The sequence below is a fragment of the Athene cunicularia genome, assembly GCF_003259725.1.
Source record: "Athene cunicularia isolate RWA chromosome 2 unlocalized genomic scaffold, athCun1 chr2_part1, whole genome shotgun sequence".
NCBI lineage: Eukaryota > Metazoa > Chordata > Aves > Strigiformes > Strigidae > Athene > Athene cunicularia.
In genome coordinates, this window is record NW_020799095.1 from 14,803,619 (window position 1) to 14,819,105 (window position 15,487).

At 38.0% G+C, this 15,487-nt stretch overlaps 1 protein-coding gene across 1 annotated transcript in view; it reads left to right on the forward strand.

Annotated features, from left to right (window-relative positions):
* Positions 1–15,487, forward strand: part of RFTN1 (raftlin, lipid raft linker 1) — a 101,827-nt gene that overhangs the window by 57,597 nt on the left and 28,743 nt on the right. The window contains exons 5-6 of the mRNA XM_026841740.1: positions 8,762–9,185; positions 14,480–14,683. Of these exons, the coding sequence (XP_026697541.1) occupies positions 8,762–9,185; positions 14,480–14,683 (628 nt within the window). The remainder of the gene's footprint in view (positions 1–8,761; positions 9,186–14,479; positions 14,684–15,487) is intronic.

A 15,487-nucleotide genomic window follows, 5' to 3' on the forward strand; every position in this document is an offset into this window, starting at 1 on the left:
GCTCTGTTGGTGCCAGGGTTCCTTAGATGGTTATTGTAATCCTAAACGTTATTCTTTACTTTAAACATGTTTTAGCTGGCCTGTTCAGAAATTTCCTGCAGGGTATTACAGTCAGAGCAGGTGGCAGTAAAAGATAGAAGAGGGGAAAAATTGAGTCTTTAATATTGCTCAGAGGATCATTCTTCAAATGAATAAGCAGTTCGAATTTACTTCTGTTGCTAGAAAATGACCCCTCTAGAGTACTGTTTATTACCTAGGATTACTTATCTAGATGTGATTTCAACCTCTTCTAAAATCATTTCCATCCTTAAAACAAACCCAAAAAATCCCACCCCAAAACCTTCACTCTCCAGGGTATTTGGAAAAGAACAATACAACATTTATTTCTCTAGCACAGTGTAATGAAAAACATTGCTGAGAACTTAGCTGACTGCTTTGTTTTCTGCATGTTTTCAGTGCAAACAGAGCCCCAATTTTATTTTAAAGTATTTGGATCTTAGATATAGTCATGAAGCAAAAGTTGAAACTCAACATCAATGGTTTAGCTGTTTGTGATCTGCTGTGATAATATTTATTAAAGTGCATTTTGTTAACATTTTGTAAGTGTATATATAACAAGAGATGGTAAAAAAAAAGCATATACTGTATTTTAAACAGCCTGGTGTGAAGGGAAACATCTGTTCCTGGTTAAGCTGCTTTCAACTTGTGTTCTTTTGACTAAGCCCTGTAAGAGTGGTGTTGATATACATCTTCCATGAACATTGCAAAACTATTTTCAGGACTCTCCCAGGAGCCTGCTTGTGCTTTTATAATCCTTTGCCCCCAGCAGCTTTCAGAGTCATCCTCTTGACCAAGATAAAAATAGATGTTATAAAGTATGTAGTTGATGTTTTAATGATCCCACTTCTGTCTGGTGGGAAAAAAAACTTTAAAAAATAACAATAAATATGATAATATTTTATACTGTGCTAAAATAAAATATGGGCAAATTGTTCAAATTGTAATTTTGGCTACAGGTAACACATGTCTTCATGAAACAAGGTGATTTTAGGGAAACACTCTTTGGTCTATATAAAGATAAAACAAAGTGTTCCCTGCAAATTTAATGTCAAGTCTGTAAGTCTGAGACCAAATTCTTAATTTTTAAAATATTCCTGTTGTCCTGTACCTTTTGCTTATTTGTTTTTATTGCTTAGGACAGAGATGGACTAAATCAGTGTCCCAGTTTTGAATCATATCAGTGCTAGATGATCACAAATAAGTGACTGTTTTCCTATGTTCTACAAAGAACACGGAATTATATTCATCCAGCTAAAATGGTTGTTAGATACAAGACTCAACCATCTATCTCTGTAAGTCTTTATTTTCCCCTTGCTTATGTTCACCCATTAGTGTAGGAGTTTCTCTCAAAAGGTTCATGCACAAGACATGGTCTGCATTTTTAAAATGCCTATTTTCTAGAGGAAGCACTTGTGACAGAGTTTCTACAGACTGTTTTTTGATGGTGTATATAAAGTATTTGGGTTAAGTGAGCATAACTGGCTGCTTCCTAAAAGTTTATCCCATGTCTAAAACAATTTTTAGGGAATAAATCTTAAATGACATGGATAAATTCAGGATTTTTTTGTCAGAGTTTAGGGCAAGGATGGGAGGATGCAGGTATGTTACATGGCTTTTGGGCAGGTGCTGCAGTCACAGTACCTTTGTAGCCTTTGTCCAACAATGTTCACCCTTTGACAGTTCTGTGAAGGAACAGATGCTAAAATAAGGTAATAATTTGAGAAGAATCATTGTGCCCAAGACCACAGAGGATGAGACAGTCTGGTTTCAAGAGCTGTCATCTAGTGAGATATGCTGAAAGGAACAAGTGTACTCACACCACGCTGCCCAATGTGCTTAGTATGATTATATTGTTCTCAGGAATGAATGTACAGCTAACACAAGCTGAAGAGGAATTTCAAGTTGTTACTCTCATCCCAGCATTGGCTGCCCTAGCGGGAGACATATAACTTGTTGTAACTTAATATCTCTTGGCAGCACTGTTTTAAGAGCCTATCTTCCGTTTTATTCAGCATAGCAGTACTTGCTTCATTACACTTCTCCCTGTTCTGTTTGTAGCTTTCAGTTCCCTTTTGCAGAGGCTACTACCAATGAACATGTAAAACTGCAAAGCTTGTTTTCTTTTACCTGTTCAGTGCCCTGTTATGTTCTACCACAAATGCAACAAGAGCTTGAAGTGTCAAGTCAATGGTTCTGTTGAATGGGCTGCATGCCACAAGGATGGAAAGGCAGTGTACAGCTGTTTCTTTAAGAAACTGATTAGTTTTTAGCTTTTGGGTTTGGTTTTGGACTGTGTTATCTTCTCTTGGATCTGTCAACTTCTTTCTAAAAGTTCCCAAACAGTAAAATTCTGGTCAAGATTTTCATTGGAAGTGTCAATATAAACACTGTCAACAACACTACTTAAAAGACAACTCTGTGGTTTGGGATTATGATACCATTTTTCAAGGCATCCCTCCGGTGTTTTATCCCTGATGGCCTATTTTGATGTAATTGACAGTGAAAATACTCAGTCATTTGAAAGCCTGAATGCAGACTGGGAGGGCAGCGAAGCTGGGGAAGGGCCTGGAGAACAAATCCTATGAGGAGCGATTGAAGGAGCTGGGACTGTTTATTTTGAGGAAGAGAAGGCTGAGGGGACACCTCATCACTCTCTACAGCTACCTGAAAGGACATTGTAGAGAGGTTGGTGCTGGTCTCTTCGCACAGGGATTTAGCGATAGAACAAGAGGGAATGGCTTTAAACTGCAACAGGGGAGGTTTAGACTGGACATTAGGAAAAAAATGTTCACAGAAAGAGTGGTGAGACAGTGGAATGGGCTGCCCAGGGATGTGGTGGAGTCACCATCCCCAGATGTGTTTAAGGGTCATTTAGATATGTGATGTTGGGGGATATGGTGTAGGGGAGAACTTTTGTAAAGTAGGGCTGATGGTTGGACTTGATCCCAAGGGTCTTGTCCAACCCGAATGATTTTGTGATTCTGAAAAGCTACATTTATATTTATTTATATTTATATGAACATGAACTATCTATGTCAAATTCAGAATTGGTGAGTGTAAACAGGAGAATGCATGGGAAATACAGGCTTAAATGACAGAGCATCCTGGTCAGAAAGGTTTCACAGTTTGGAAATCTGCACCTAGTGAAACAGAGTCTCAGTGTAACAGGAGAGAGAAATGATTAGCAGTTTCTGCTTTGGTGTTTGATGAGTAGAATTAATCTTTTTTGTAAGGTAGTATTAGAGATGAAAAAATGCCAAAGTCGCAATAGTTTTGAGTTGTTTAGGAATAACTAAATCCCTCCTTCAGAACATTAGCTAAGCTTAGTTGATTTTAAAAGAAGCAGTAAAACTCTTGATGACTGTTATTGTCTTCTCAGCAAGGAGCATGTGAGAACTACAGAAATATCAGAGGCAAACTAAAAGCCTGTCTTAATTTTCATCTCTTTTCAGAAATGTAAAAACTAGAAGAGGGATGTGCAGTATTTATGATGAAGCATATAGTACCAAGTATTAATGAAGGAGGGCATAGTTGGAAGACTGTAGTCTTGAACATCCTTTTCCATTTCCAACTCCTGTCATGTAGTACATAACTTTCTTCTCAAACCACAAGATCATGGTTTTTGCATGAAGATCCCTGGTGCTATGTCTGTTGTCAAAAGAGATTTGCTTGAATCTAAAAAAAAAAAAAAAGGTTAAAAATATATAGTGGTCTTGTTTCTGGTGCACATTATGAGGTCTAATGCCTCTAATGTTGTTCTTTGAAAACCAACCACCAAATAAACAGACAGACAGACATTTATTTTATTGGCTAAGACAGTTTATGCTTGATTTAAATAGATAGGTCTGAGCAAAATTAACCACCTGTGTATTTCAAAGGCCCTGTTTGGCCATCCACAGAACTAAATAACAGTCTTTCCCTTAGTTCACTGCAGAGCTAACTAAATACATCTGACCATTGGGAAATCAGTTCATTGCTTCTAGAGAACATTGTCCATCCTCCAAATGCATTTTTGCTATGGGTGTTCTTAGTAAATTGTTTCTGGTTTTATATTAGCAGCAGTCCCCTTTACTGGGTTGCTGTGACATTTTTCAGTACCTTGTTATATCATGAACCATATAGCTAACCTATTAATGTAATGTTCAGTCCTAATGCCTAGGTTTTGAAGGTGTGTTTTTCCAGTCTATCAGGAACTGTAAGCCTTGAGACCGTTTAGGACTGCTGTAAGCTGAAGTGCCTTAATGACATTAGTAAAACTGCTTTTCCTCTGGATGCATCTCCAGCTGCTGGCATTCAAGAGTTAAGAGAAATTCCTAACACTTGTCTTATTAAATCATTTGTTTGAAAATTCTTATCTAAGCGAGACATCCTGATTGTTAAATTGCTGTGCATTATTTCTAATGTTTACTGATGTGGGCGGAATACTATCCTGAGCTTGGCAGAAGTGTTTGATTTGCTGTGTGCCATCCTGTGGGAGAAATGTACAGAATCTTCCTGTAAACAGTTACCAAAGCTGACAAAAAGACATGATTCTGTTCAGCATGGGATCTATGCCCTCGAGCTTCTGTATTTATAAGTAGTACCATAATGGAGATTATTACAGAGCTGATAATGCAACAAGAAATGCAGAATCACAAACAAATGTGGACTGCACAGTGAACTTGCCAAGTGTCTTTATTCTAAACAGATTTGAAAAGAAAACCTGTATGTGGCTGTTCAAAATGAGCTTTCAACCTGGAATCTGCATTTCTTTCATGGCCATGAGGCCTATAGTTTAAAATCAAGTCGTTTCCATTCAGCCATACTATTGCCAGGTGTGGTTTTACAGATCTTTAAATTAGACGGTTGGCCATTTTCCAGTTAGGTAGGGAGCCTTCAAGAGAACCAGAAGTATTTAAAAAGATGGGACATAAATTTGCCACATCAACATAATGTTTAGCGACACAGCTTTGTGCTGCTGAGGATTCCTTTTTTCAAAAGGCAATATAAAAATAGCAGTCAGTCAGTTCTAAAGTAAACAATAACACTTCACAAATGTTAAGAATGTTAACACAAATGCCCCAGCTAAAATTCAATTAAGGTAGTGACACTGGGGTTGGATGTGGTGCTTATTCCTACTCCTACTCCAGTTAGTGGGAGATTTGATATTTATTTCACAGATAGCAAAGGCTAAATCTGTAATTTTTTTCCCCTCAGGGAAAATGCCAGGTTTCTAATCAAGCAAATTATAGGGATGACATTAAATTCTTTAACTGCCTTGTCCCTCTGTACACAGGAAATTTCACCCCTTCTTTAAGCAGGTTCTATTTTTAAACTAGTGTAAATTCGATTTGTTGCAAACCAGTTACAAATGAATTTGGATATGCCCATTTGGGGGTTTATCCAGATTGAAATAAATGAGTTAAGTTCTGCTTTTGTTGTTGAACAGTAACATTTTTTGTGATGGAGGCCTGTTCTTCTATTTGTGGTTGATGTCATCCAAGCAGCATTTTATGAGGCAATAAAAATGTTTCTGTTCCTATTTGGGGAAAGAACCAAATAATTTTTTAAAAATTTATTTTAAATTTTGTTGGAACTTCCCTTTTTAAAATTTCCCACAATGTAAGAGCAATTATGTATCATATTTAAATTACAAAAAAAGGCCAGTAAAGCAATTGAAATCAGCATGAATCACCTAATGTAAGGGCTTGTTTAATCTAGCTTTTTTCCTGATGTGGTAAGTGGTGGAGATGCAGTTGTTCTGGTTTTTATGCTTTTTCCTCTCATTTAGTCATACAATGTAGTATGACAAGGACCTTTGTTAGTATGGTTTGTTAGTACTCTAAACTGGAACATAAAGACAAGTAGTTGTAGTATTTATCTGATCTGGAATATGTCTGGGTGACCCTGTCAGAGTAGCATCATATTCTTCCCATTCAGTTAAGTTTTACCCCTGCTTTCTCTGATGTGTTGCCCTCTTACTGATTCCCAACATAACATCTGTTAAGATATTTTCCCAAAAGGCTGGAACAGACATATCTGTCTGTGTGTATCAGTGCAGGATGCCTCAAAGGGTCCAAAACCCACAGGTGGCTAGTATAAACAGTCCCTCTGCCTGGGGTAGCTTCTGGGCGTGATCTGTGCAGGTACTGAGGTTTGGGCTTGTTTAAGCCTGGGTTTTTGCTTTTTATAATTTAAATAATTAGTATTTCAAATACAGGAAACAGGAAATGTGAACGTATCCTGGATGGCATCATTCATTCTGGATGTGAACACAACTGAAAATTTGTACTATTTAAGCTCTCAACAGATGCTGAAAAATCAAATGGTCTTTGTTTGTAGTTTGAAAATATTCAGGCTTTGTACTTTATTAATGATGAGAGTGACCCTCTTCATGGTTTTGTGGAAAGTTGGAAGGAAAGACTGTGTCTGCTGATACATCACTTTGCTGTTCTGCAGCTTACATGGCACTGTTGAGGTAACATTTCCTGCTTAATTGCCTTTATTGAAAATAATGAGATGCTTGATGCTTCCTTATGTAATGGGGAAAATTTGAAATGCAGATTTAAATAAGATTTTTGTATTCTATGTACTACCAATTAACTTGTTGGGAAAGGACCTTGAAGATACAGTATCTTTTAAAGTATTTTTGCTAAAATGTTAGGGTGATAGGGCTTAGACGATCATTCAGTCCTTAGTTCCTCTATTTCCATTCTGAGAACAAGACCCTCAGAAGAAAAACTGCAGCATCAGGTATTCCTTAGAACAAACACTTTTTTTCTGAGTGCGACAAGACTGTAAAACATTGCTACAGTAGCTGTGCAAGCTGTTCTCATCCAAACCACAGCGTGGGAGAGTCTGATACAGATTGACAAGCAGTCTTTATTGACAAAGACCAATAAAATTACTACGTATGTACTAGCCTCAAACTGTTAACAGTTGCATACTAGTTAAATTTCTATAATTAGCTGCCCTACAACCTACTAAACAAATGTAGTGGTGTGCCTGTAAATGAGTGATAAGAGGTGAACTGAATTTAATAAATCTTTGACTCTATTAAAAAGTATTTGTAAAGTTACAACAGGGAGTCAGGACCATTAGGCATATTATGAATGAATCTATCATTGACATTCACTTAAACCTTTCTGAGCAAGCTAGGTACGTGCTAACTTTCTTTGTAGACAGATGCTCATTTGATCAGGATACTGCTAGTAGTATTTTTATTTGGAGGTTATTGTCTGTCGTCTTTAGCAGTGAGCTTTAGTTAAGTCAGCATCCCATGTTCACCAGGCTAAACACCTGTGAAGATCATTGCCTTGTTTCCTGGAGAGCTCTGTTTAAGCTCCTGTGATCATGAAATCAAGAGTTAATTTAATATGGAAAATGTAAGTGATTTAAAAGAGGAAGTTCTTGTTGTTGATCAGGTATCTGTAGGTTTGTGTGTTCAGAACAGTAACATGTTACCAGGAAGTAGATGATTCATTTAAAAAAAAAAAAAAAAAAATTATGGGTAGGGAAGATGCAGAAATGAGCTTCCTTTTAAATTTAAAAAAAAAACCAAAACCAACCCAAAACTTTACAAAATTCTTCCTATTTACTTGCTGTTGAAAAAAAAAAAAAAAAGGCCTGAACTGTTTAACATACATTCATACTAAATTGAGCCTCAGAGAATAGTTAAGACACTTGAACTCTCTGGGATTACATAGTATGCAGAGAAAGTGAAATTGTTTCTCTTTTCTCAAGGCATTTCTTTTTGAAATATTTATGTGTGGTTAGACTTTATATTATATGAAGAGCATACATTACATGGAAACCTTTCCTTTTCAGTGGGTGATTTTGATAAATGCATCAGCAGACACTCATATATTTTCACAGAATTCTGGCTGTCACTGCAGCTTCTTCTGTGTTTAAGGAGTGTGAGGCTGGTGACTTGAATGGATGGTGCATCTGTAGTGCTGAGTCTGCCTAAAAGAGATTTCTCTTTCTGCTTTGTTTCAGACCTTTCTTAGTTAATTCTGGCTTTATCTAATTGTCATTACTACTAGCCCAATGTGTTTTTCTTAGGATCTTTTGTGATTTGATTCTTTCATTTTCCTCCTTTACTTAAAGCATAAGGGTTTGTTAATGGCACCCCTTAGTTTACATTTTTCTTCTTAGCTCATCTTATGCCTTTTTCTGTTCCAAGTTCTGTACCTTCCCAAAAGTGATGTATTAAAATAGCTTTTCTTTTATGTACTCATTAATCCAAAATAGGACAAACAACAACTGTTGTTATAATGGTGCATATAACAGTGAGAATTAATAACGTTTTCTTGCATAAATGTCATAATCACACACCTAATACAGCAGAAGATACAATATCAAGTCCTTGGCTTTGTAAGTTTGATACTAAAACTTTTTGTGACTAATAACATTTCTGGTAATTTAGCATAAATAAAATTTTCGGAGATACTTTATCCCTTGTGAAGAAATATGTAGGCATTTTCAATCTCTCTCTCTTTCTCCTTTTTTTTTTTTTTTTTTTCTTTTATTATTTCAGATGGTTTAGGGAACTTTTCATCCTGCTTCTCTAGAATGTAACTTTTTGTGTAAGTTGTTAATTTCTTATGGTAGTGGACAAAGCAAAATGACATGCTAGCTGGCTTGGAGGGTGGTATATTCTGTATTTCTCTTTAGCTAAGACAGCTTGACAGTTAAAAATCTAATCTTCTTTGACTTTTAGATTCAAGATGCTGCAAGTCAAGGCTTGAAATTTGTTGGAATTATACCTCAGTACCATGCCCAAAAGAACTGTCTTGTGAGCGCCTCCCTGACACCCGCCAGTAACAACTCTGTGCAATCAAGAGATAATAAAAATGTTTCAAATTGCCCCGAGGATCATGCTTCACCAGATGGCGAGAAAATAGATGGCATTAATGGAAGCAGTACTCCGGCACCGAGTGACGAAAGTGCTGACCAATGTGCCACATCCAGGGAGAACTGGAAAGGTGAAGGACAGGATGCTGAAGAGCTGAATCTCAAGTCTGCAAAGGGAAACGAAGAACAGTTTCAACATGCGAATCCAAGTGTAACAGAAGTGGCAGAAAAGCCAAATGGACTTGCAGAGAATGTAACACCAGCACGGTGCTTAAAACCACTTACGGGCAGTAAGTAATGTAGTGACCTCTCATACATAAAAGCCAAGTTAAAATTGCCTCAATTACATTCCCAGCTCCTTTTGGGGGGTGGGGATGTGGGAAGGACCTTGCCATTGTGATAGCAAAGAACAGATGCACCAAATGAGCCACTTAACGTGATTTCAGCATGGTTATATGATTCACAACGACTGAGTGTAAGTCTGATGGCAAAGGAAGAGATAATCCAAGCAGGTACAACTTTGTTATGGCCGTTTGTATGCCTGAGCATAAAAACTTATTTTTATACGCTCTTCAGCTGAGTTGGTTCATTTCTGTATTTGTTCCGATACCCTGAGAGATCTTAATCTTTGTATCCTTTTTGTCTATTTGAATAAAAAGCTCTGCTAATCTGCCTGACAAGGTTTTGCAGGAATAGAGTGAATAAGTCACAAAGACTTATCACAGTTAGCCCCTTTGTAGCAGGTGACCAGATAGCTGAAATTAAACCACATCAGGAACAACAGGAATATATGTGATCTGGACTCTGAAGTCTTCTAGTATCCTGTAGTCAGGCTGGGGTCAGTGCTACAGCCAGAATTGTAATTTCTGGAATGCCACAGTTAGTTTTGTTAATGGCTCATGTTTGCTTTTCTTAATAAAGATCCTCTTGGTAATGGTGCTCCTAATAATTTGCCTTCCAATTCTCATTTTTTGATAAGATTGTCTTCATATACCAGTTTTCTTTCTTTTATTTCTTTGACATATTTCTCCTCGGGTCTGCTTTCCACTTTTAAATGTCATTTTATACCATCAAAAACCAACAGTCTCAGCTGAGGTCTCAAAATACCCTCCTTTAATGTGCTTCTTGCTCAGAGGTTACTTCAGTAGCAGGAATTGTAGTTCAAAATAGGGTGTAGGCCAGAATAATTTAGAAAATGAAAAGTCATCAGAAAAAAATACTCTTGCCCCAATTTAAACCTCATAATATTTTTCTTCCCTGTATTTGCTTAAATCCTAGAAAACAGCATGTACACTCATTTCTCTTACTGCTTTGCTTACTTTCCTTACAAGCTACAAAGCTACGTAAGGAAATTCCATCTACGTTCCTTTCAGCTAGTACTGTCCTTGACTTGAATTTATCCCTATTCTTTTTGTCTTACATAGATTCAGTCAAACAGTCCTAACCCTTTGGGGATTTTGTATATAGGACTGAGAATGACTTTGCATTGTACCCTCCTTGGACTATTGTCTTGGTTTCCGTTGCATTTTGGAGTAATTAGCTTTTTGTCATCAGATTTGGATCACACTCTAGTAACCTTTCACCATACTTTATTCAGTTTTTGTTGGGAAAGGGGGCACCCAGATTTTGTCAAACCATAGCTATTATTTGAATAATTTGTTCTGGTTTACACTAGAATCATACACATTATAAAATTTCTCTTAGTTTTATAGTCCTAAATTAGTTATCTCCAAGTCTAAGAGACCAGTTCTTTCTGTTTATATACACTGTCTTTGAGAGAGTTAACCACCAAGTTTAATCATCTTTTTAATGCCATTCTTGTCCATACTGAACAGTGAAAATATTTTGCTGCAAGTAACCATGTTCTTAATATTTCTGTAATGTGAAATGATCACCTCCAGTCTTCCCAACTTCTATTTGTAACACCCCAGGATTTTATTGCAGCTGCTGATTTGCTGGATAAGAGGGTTTATTTTAAAACTGCATTTAGTTTCCTTATTTATCTTTCTTTCTCATACATTTTTTTTAGTTGGTGACTTTTGCAAATACTTTCCAAGACTGAAGGTCTGAGAAGGCAGCTTTATGTGACAGCTCACCTACAGCAGGATTTTCCCAAATCTATTGCCTGTACAACATTGCTGATTTCTTTATTACTCTTGTATTAATTTTTGTTATTACAGCGGTCCCTTTTCCTTCCATGGAAAATGTATTTCAGTCTTTGGCACCAGTTCTCCATCCTTCCTTGGGAACATGAAGATAGAAAGCATCAGGTGTTCACATTTTTTTTCCAGTTAGCCTGCTTATTCCATAGGAAGTTACCACTCTTGATCTCCTTCTTCCCTACATAAAACTTCAGAAAAAAAATGTATATTTCTTACTATGTGTGGAATCTTGGTTTTGTTCTTTATTTTAAGTTGTATACTATTCAGGTGCTATTTTGATGCTGCTTTTTTTTTTTTTTCATGAATATTTTGTAGTGCTTTTTTTTTGCCTGTGAACAAGGCACAGATATTCCAATGATATGTCCAAAAGTGCTGTGTTGCCTACTACCAAACTAAAGGTGTCTTTGTTCATGCTTCAGCAGCTGGGCTCTCTGGTGAAAACTGTTGTCTCAGTGTTTAGGACTGATACAGTGTACACTCACTAATGGTGACAAACCAAGTCAACCACTGAAAGACTCCCACACATCTTAAATGCATGTTGTCAACAGCCCAGTGTCAAATCCAAATTATCATTTCCCTATGGATTTTCAGTTCCATTATTTCCTATTGTTAGTATAATGTCTTAATATGCACCAGAAAGATCTCAGTTTCCAACATGAGTCTATTTTGGGGGTCAGAATCAAAATGATCATAGAATTTTTATGTATATGCTCTTCTGAGTTACAATTACCATAACTTTGTTCTTTCTAAACAAGAGGTAAACAGCAAGAGGATTCCTGTTAACAATTTATTCCTTTTTACTCTGTTTGAATCATGGTTCAGGTCTGAGATTCAGTCTCTGTTCCACGTTTATTTATATTGTCAGCTTCCTGTTCTCTTCTTCAAGTGCTGCCAGCCTGTCTCTGAGCATCTCCCCTCTAATATCTTTTGCAATATTTCAGTACACAGTACTTCTTGCTCAGTGATGTTTGTTAGAGATTAATATTAACATTTGTCTTGACATCTCTTTCTTTACTTTAATACTTGAACTTAGAATACAATAACAGAAGCTTATTGCATGAATGAATTTCATATAATGTCTATACCTATTGTATTAATTTATTTTGGGAGAATTTTTGGCATTTGGAAGTCAATAGAAAATTTTATCATTAATTTTCATCTCTATTAATAAGTAAAATACTAATGTCCACATACTTTTTTATTGGTAATTTTATTGACAGTTGTACCCCTCTGAGAATTTAGGTCAATCTGCACTTAAAACTTGCTTCCAATTCAGGGCTGTGACAGCTCATCTTTTTTCTTTTTCCTTTTTTTTTTTTTTTTTTTTTCTCTTATTTTGCTTAAAATGGTTTGTGTTGGAAGGGACATTAAAGACCATCTAGTTCCAACCCCCCCTGCCCTGGACAGGGACACGTTCCACTAGCCCAGGTTGCTCAAAGCCCCGTCCAACCTGGCCTGGAACACTGCCAGGGAGGGGGCAGCCACAGCTTCTCTGGGCAACCTGTGCCAGTGTCTCACCACCCTCACAGGAAAGAATTTCTTCCTAATAGCTAATCTAAATCTACCTGCTTTCAGTTTAAAACCATTACCTCTTGCCCTATCCCTACACTCCCTGATACAGATTTCTTCCACATTTTCCTGTAGCCCCCTTTAAGTACTGGAAGGCTGCTATAATGTCTCCTTAAAGTCTTCTCTTCTCCAGGCTGAACAACCCCAACTCTCTCAGCCTGTCCTCACAGAGGAGGTGCTCCAGACCCCCTGATCATCTTTGTGATCTCCTCGGGACCTGCTTGAGCAGGTCTGTGTCCTCCTTATGTTGAGGCCCTAGAGCTGGACACAGCACTGCAGGTGGTGTCTCAGGAGAGTGGAGTAGCGAGGGAGAATCCCCTCCGTCAGCCTGCTGCTCACACTTCTCTTGATGCAGCCCAGGATACGGTTGGCTTTCTGGGCTGTGAGCACACATTGCTGGCTCATAGTCAGTTTTTCATCCACCCATAACCCCAAGTCCTTCTCCACAGGGCTGCTCTCAATCCCATCTCCCAGCCTGTATCTGTGCTTGGGATTGCCCTGACCCATGTGCAGGACCTTTACGCTTGGCCTTGTTGAACTTCATGAGGTTGGCATGGGCCCACCTCTCCAGCCTGTCCAGGTCCCTCTGGATGGCACATCCCTTCCCTCCAGCGTGTTGACTGCACCACATGGATTGGTGTCTTCAGCAAACTTGCTGAGGGTGCCCTCAATCCCACTGTCCATGTCACCAACAAAGATGGTGATAAATAGCTCCAGTCCCAGTGCTGATCCCCAAGGAATGCCACTTATTACTGCTTTTCACTTGGACATTGAGCTGTTGACCACAGCTCTTTGAGTGCAACCATCCAGTCAGTTCCTTACCCATCAAGTGGTTCATCTGTCAAATCCGTGTCTCTCCAATATAGAGATGAGTATGTCATGTGGGACAGTATCAGATGCGTTGCACAAGTCCAGGTAGATGATGTCTGTTGTTCTTCTCTTATCCATCAGCTCTGTCATCCCGTCATAGAAGGTCACTAAATTTGTCAGACATGGTTTGCCCTTAGCGAAGCCATGTGGGCTGTCACCAATCTCTTCCTCATTTTCCTTGTGCCCTAGCAGAGGTTCTGGGAGAATCCGCTCCATGATCTTGCCAGGCACAGAGGTGACTTTGCTGTCAACAATGACTTTTTTGTGGTGGTACCTACATTAACTGCTCCTGTGATATACTAAAGGAGATATGGAGCAGAGTCTAGAAATTCTAATGTTCTCATTTGTAAGACCCTTCATGACTCCCCTTTCAAAATTAATTTTCTTTTGGGTTAAGGTCTCACCTTGGCTCAGACCCAGAGTAAATCAACAAACCAGCTAATGATTTATTGCATTTTCTTTAGATGAGACTACCACTTGCTGGTTCCATGCCATTGTATTATCAAACCCAGGTTATTTAATACTTTAATTTAATGGCCATGATCTACAGAATGTAGTTCCTCCTAAACTGCAGTAGGATTTTGTATTTGAACTGTCCTCAGTGTCATAGCTCTTCTATAGAAAAGTAAAGGGTACTCTGTGTGTTAATTCTTAGTGATTTTGTGACTGCTACAGTACTTAAAGCAGTTTGTGGAGCATGTTTTCCTATCTTGGTTTATGCTGATAACTCTGGTGAGGGGGTTGTGCATTAGTACTCAGGTATTACTGTCTGTATTGTATCAGCAATCAAAATACCGTATTAGGGTTTGGGAGCCTACTGTGTTGGACATTGCAGAAATGTATTAAGGAGATAACCACATCCCAAAGTACTTTCTGCAGTTTCACAGTGTAATTGGGCAAGGCCAAACAGTGGGTTATACATTGTTTTGGCTGAAATATCATAATATGGTTGTTGCATTACTCCATTTTTTGCTTTTTGGTAGAAGCAGAGATCTTCGCTCTCTTCAACAAGCCAAAAACCCCACAAAGATGCAGCCAGTATTATACAGTGACTATTCCTATGAGAATCTCCCGGAATGGGCAAACTGTCAACAGCTTAGAAGCAAATTGGCTGGAGCACATGACAGATCACTTCAGGAAAGGAGGCTCATTGGTAACCGCCATCTTCAGCCATGGAATGGTAAATGGTATGGAAATTACAGAAAGCATTATGCTGTGATTATTTTCCTTTCTCCTCTAATAGAGGTTGTTATCTTTGAAGAGAAGACATTTGGGAGGTGCTTTAATATAGACTTGGGGCAGATTTGTTTCAGATCAGCCCATTTCAGTGAAATGGAATGAAAGCACAGGAAGTATTCTGGCATTTGAATAAGGAAAACAGATCATGTATTGTATTTTATAAACATACTAGAAATAATCCTCTAATTGCAGAAATATACAGAGTTAATAAACAGTACCAAGGAAAATGAATTAAGCTAATAAGATTGTAAAGCAGATGACATAAATGGAAAAGTGGCTTTCCTCTTAGCTGTCCAGCCACAACTGCATCTGGGTCTGATTGTAGGTCGGTGTAAGGACCCTCTAGTTTCATCGGGCCAGCCTGTAGTCAGTTACTCCCAGTTCTTGCAGAGACCCTTTCCACCTTGATGGCACTACAGAATTGTCTTCTATGTTTGTTTCATCCCAGCTAGTGTGTTGATATGAGTGATGGATAAATGTTGGTCTTAATTTAAGAAGAGGAGATAAAAAAAAGGATTTTTGCATGTTGTGAAAATGTGGCACTGAGTCCAGTTTAACACTGTAGCCAGTCTGTACTATGCTTTTGGCCACCATGGCTTTGAAGACAAGCCTGCTGTACAAAGAAAGACTTTGGTGCATAGTAGGGATCCGAGAGGCATAACCAGGGGGCCTTGAGAGCAAACAATGGAAGTACTCATACATAAAAATGTTGAAGTTACAGCCAGATTAATTTTACTGGAAAATTATGTGAC